Source organism: Vicia villosa, linkage group LG2 (assembly GCF_029867415.1).
Source record: "Vicia villosa cultivar HV-30 ecotype Madison, WI linkage group LG2, Vvil1.0, whole genome shotgun sequence".
Taxonomy (NCBI): domain Eukaryota; kingdom Viridiplantae; phylum Streptophyta; class Magnoliopsida; order Fabales; family Fabaceae; genus Vicia; species Vicia villosa.
In genome coordinates, this window is record NC_081181.1 from 2,480,932 (window position 1) to 2,485,395 (window position 4,464).

The following is a 4,464-nucleotide window of genomic DNA, read 5'->3' on the forward strand; positions in this document are numbered from 1 at the left end:
AGCTGTCTGATCGAAACCGAGCGACACATTATCTTTTTTGTGCAAATGGATCGGTTCAGGTCGGGTGTCGGGTTGATTCACTTGCTTAATTTAGGTAGTATTAAGGTTATCTTGGCCGGACCCTTCAAAAATCGAACCTGGCCGAATCCAATTAATATTTATTTTATTTATTTTTATTATTATAGGGATGATCCATTATAAAAATAGGGTTCATAATATTTTCAGATTATTATCATTTTTATAATCTAATATGTTGGCATTTTATACTCACAGAAATACAAGACATGCAATATAAAATTTTGAATGTTATTTAGTTTGTAGTTTAAAGTATGATAATGACCAACTTAATGCAAATAATAGTGAAAATGTTATCATGTAATAATAATTTTTTTCAATGGTAAAAAAACAGTTCTTCTTTGAGCTATTTTAAAATTTTGATAGTTTTTTTTAAAGAAAAATTAAAAAAAATGATGTTTGTGAATTTTAAAAAAAAGTTGACCATTTTTATGGGTTTAACACAATAAATATTAAACGGATCAAACTCACTTGATTTACTCGACAAATAAATTTAATCAAATTGATCAAAAATTGAAATTTTATTAGTTGAAATCGATTTGCATCGAATTTAAATTTAGTTTGATACCGATCCAAGCTAATCGATTATCTATCATCACTAAACTTGAAAGACTTTCTCCCATTCTCATAGTACGTCGATATATAAATTCATGAGTATTTTGATTCAGAAAATAATTTATGTTAAAAATGACATTAAAGAAAGGTTCATTGGAATAATTGAAATGAGAATGGTAAATTAGAATTTAAATTTGCAAGAGATTTAAATGTGGTTATATTAACCACATGAAATTCCTTGAGGTCAATTTGTTCGTATTTATGCTGGGAAAATATTATTCACTGTTTGATCTTGATGCTATGGTTTTAAAATAATATTTTTCTTCCAAAATTATTAACTTTAAATAAGAATCATCTGATCTTAATTTGATGGTCAATCATGTTTAAATGTGTGAAAAGCGTAATTTCCTAACTGCACGCAATCAATGTCTTATGTTAATAAACTAAGACTATTGTACAATGGTTTAGTCATTCAACATCCTACTTTTTCACTTTTTATATTCCACATCATCTTCTCTCTCTTCCACCTCATCATTCAACACACATTCAAATTTTACTCACTACAATGATTTTGTTTAATAAAATTCAACACCCTATCCCACTACTTTTATTTCTTATTCTTATTTTCTTTTATATATTTGTTTTTATGATTATATATTTCTACATCTCAATTATCAATTGAAACTAAATTAAAATAATTAAGATTTAAATATTTTATTTTAATTTTTTTCTAATTTAGTCATTTATTTAATTTTATTTCTTCCAATTTTATATTTTTAATTTTTTTCTTGCAAATAATAAATAAGAGATGTAGAAATAGTTATTATTAAAACATATAAAATTACAAAAAAAAATTAAAAATATAATTTAATATACTAAACACACAACATACTTAAAATGAAACACACATAGTTTAATTAGTACAATAGACTCAGCTCACAAACAATTTATTTAATCATGAAACATTCCGAACTTTGTCCATATGTGTTGACTAGATCTGCTTGCAATTCGTGATGTACATTTGAATCACGCATCACAGATCTAGCACGCACATGATTCGCAAATGCAGGTAGCACCTCGGTCGAGAATGACTCTGGTGTACTAGACTCACTTGCCTCAGATTGATCATAATCTGTCCAATGTTGAGCATATGTATCTTGCTCATCCTCAACAATCATATTATGTAATATGATACATGACCTCATGATGAGAGCTAAATCGGTTATGTCCCACAAATGGACAGGTTCGCGGATGATTTTAAATCGAGCTTGCAACACTCCAAATGCACGTTCAATGTCCTTCCGACATCCCTCCTGATATTTTGCAAATAACTTATCTGGTTCACTTTGAGGAAGTCTAATTGATTTGACGAAAGCTGGATAAGAAGGGTAGATACCGTTAGCAAGATAATATGCCATATTATACAGACGTTGATTCACAAAGAAGTTCACTCTTGGAGTATTTCCTGGTTCAACATCATCGAACACGGGTGAACGGTCTAGAACGTTTATATCGTTCAATGTGCCCGTACATCCAAAAAAGGCATGCCAAATCCATAGATCATAAGTTGCAACTGCTTCAAGAATAACAGTGGTGGTTCCCTTATCTACCAGAGTAAATTGACCTTCCCATGCCGTAGGACAATTTTTCCATTCCTAGTGCATGCAATCAATTTTTTGAAGGCTAAATAGAAAAAGTGAATTTTTTGTGTGTGTCCAAATCAATTGAAACAAGTCTCTATTTATAGACAAAAAAAAATGATGAATTTTGCTGAAAATAAAAAAAATAAAAAATTGATTTACTAAAAAATAATTTACATTAAATAATTATTATGAAATAAAAATCTAAACATACACAACAACCAATAATATTTTGTCACATACTTTAGGTGCCCCCACTCTTTTCTTATTCAACATGTTTAAAGTATTCCACACCAATTAATCCACATCACATTAAATACATTATTCAACACACTATTATAGCTATTCAACTATGTGTGCGTGTGTGTAGTCTAGCGGTGAATCGCTTGGAAAAAAAATAGCTATTCAATTATTGAATAAGTTATTCAACACCCCATTGTAAATGGTCTAAGAGGATAAACATTTTATTAACCATGACATTTTAAAAAAGAAAATGTCACAAATCTATAAAATTTAATATTTATAAATAAATGAGGAAATTTACTTTTTAGCAATTTGGTATTTTCATTTTTATTTTATTTTTCAAGTCTAAGTTTTATTTTTTAAAAATTCATACTTATTTTAAAAATTCATATTTATAAATATTTTATTTTAAAAATTCAAGTCTAAGTTTTATTTTTCATCTTTGACTACTCTCAAAAAGTCCTAAGTGATTACGATAAAAAAAGAGTTTTACTTAACAATATAAAAAGCTATATTACAACAATACAACTAGATATTCTATAATCTTTATAAGAATGTATCGTCCTTGAAAAGTAACAAAAATAAAGTTAAGTCAAACAACGTCATCCAATTTTGTTTTTTATATAAGATATAGTAAGTATAAAAATTAAACGTAATGATAATGTTATTATTTTAAAAAGATGTAAATAGTGGTAATTGTAAAGAATGATAGAAAGTGTCGGCATTTATAAGAAGAACAAAGAATATTCTCTTAACTTTTGCTATACTACCTTATCAGCTTCGTTATTTTTTCCATTCCAGTTTAAAAGTCATAATAATATTAATAAATAAAAATAATTTATTTATTTTATATAATATTCTTAATTATTTTTGATTTTTTTTTTGAAAAATTGTGTAAATTTAATTTGACAAAAAATAATAAATAATCAGTAGTAATTTATACGTTAAAATTGATTAAATAAATATAGAATACTTAATAAAATTAACAATTAAATTAAATAACAATATTAAATGGCATACAAATATAATTATTTAATGAGTTTAATGGTGATGCACTGACAGTGACAGTGTAAAAAGTTTTATACTGTCATCCAATAAGAATATATTATTCTGTCATGTCATCTTAGTAATTTAAAAATAACAGTATGACTTGGTAGGATACATGGTCGTGATTGGTTGACAGTGTAAAACTTTTTTACACTGTCAGTGCATCACCCCTTTTCTCTTATTTAATATTTGCTTTTTAAAATTATGATAATAATAATAATAAAATTGAAAGATAAAATAACAAATTATAAGCTTTACATTAAAAATTTATTAAAAAATTATAAATAAATAAAAATTATAAATTCATGAGCAAATAATAATAGATATTTGACATATATCATAGATGAGATCAGTAATTATTATTATTTTTGTAAATGTGATTAGAGGGAATATTACATTTCCTTTTGTTCACTATTTTAACAAATATATTACTTTTATATATATTTAGTAATTGATTTTAAAAATAAATCAAACACACTAAACTAGAAAAAAAACATTTGTTTATTAGATTAATGGGAGGGAGTACAAGCTTAAAAATATAACCCACCAAAAAAAAGAAATGAAAGAGTTTGTTATTATTATTATTATTATTATTTATATATTTTTGTAGACAGCTCATAACAACAACACTGCCAACTGAAGCAAAAGAAACGTTTAACCTAAAAGAAAAAAAATTGATACACCAATTTCATGTGTAATAAATAATGAACTACTAATTAATAATTTTAACATGATAAGTAATGATTCCACCACCGAACCATTAAGAAAGCGAGTCACCAAACTAGAAATTCATTCATTCCCCTTTGACTCCACTTCCTTTCCTTTCCTCTCACCTCATTGGTCCGTCACGTGTCATACATACCTCACTATCATTTTCTCACAAACATAACATAACATAACACCG

The 4,464-nt window shown here is 26.2% G+C and overlaps 1 protein-coding gene across 1 annotated transcript; it reads right to left on the reverse strand.

Annotated features, from left to right (window-relative positions):
• Positions 1-1,577: 1,577 nt before the first annotated feature.
• Positions 1,578-2,546, reverse strand: LOC131648464 (uncharacterized). The gene is made up of 2 exons (XM_058918217.1): positions 2,514-2,546; positions 1,578-2,285 (listed from the first exon to the last, which is right to left on the reverse strand). Exons 1-2 carry the CDS (start codon positions 2,544-2,546, stop codon positions 1,578-1,580), a joined length of 741 nt encoding a protein of 246 aa, XP_058774200.1.
• Between the last annotated feature and the right edge of the window lie 1,918 nt (positions 2,547-4,464).

Coding starts and splice junctions, on each gene's coding strand:
- LOC131648464 (XM_058918217.1), bottom strand. CDS start 2,546: ATGTTGAATAAGAAAAGAGTGGGGGCACCTAAA. Junction 2,286..2,513: donor AAAGAGTGGGGGCACCTAAA/GTATGTGACAAA, acceptor TGCATGCACTAG/GAATGGAAAAATTGTCCTAC.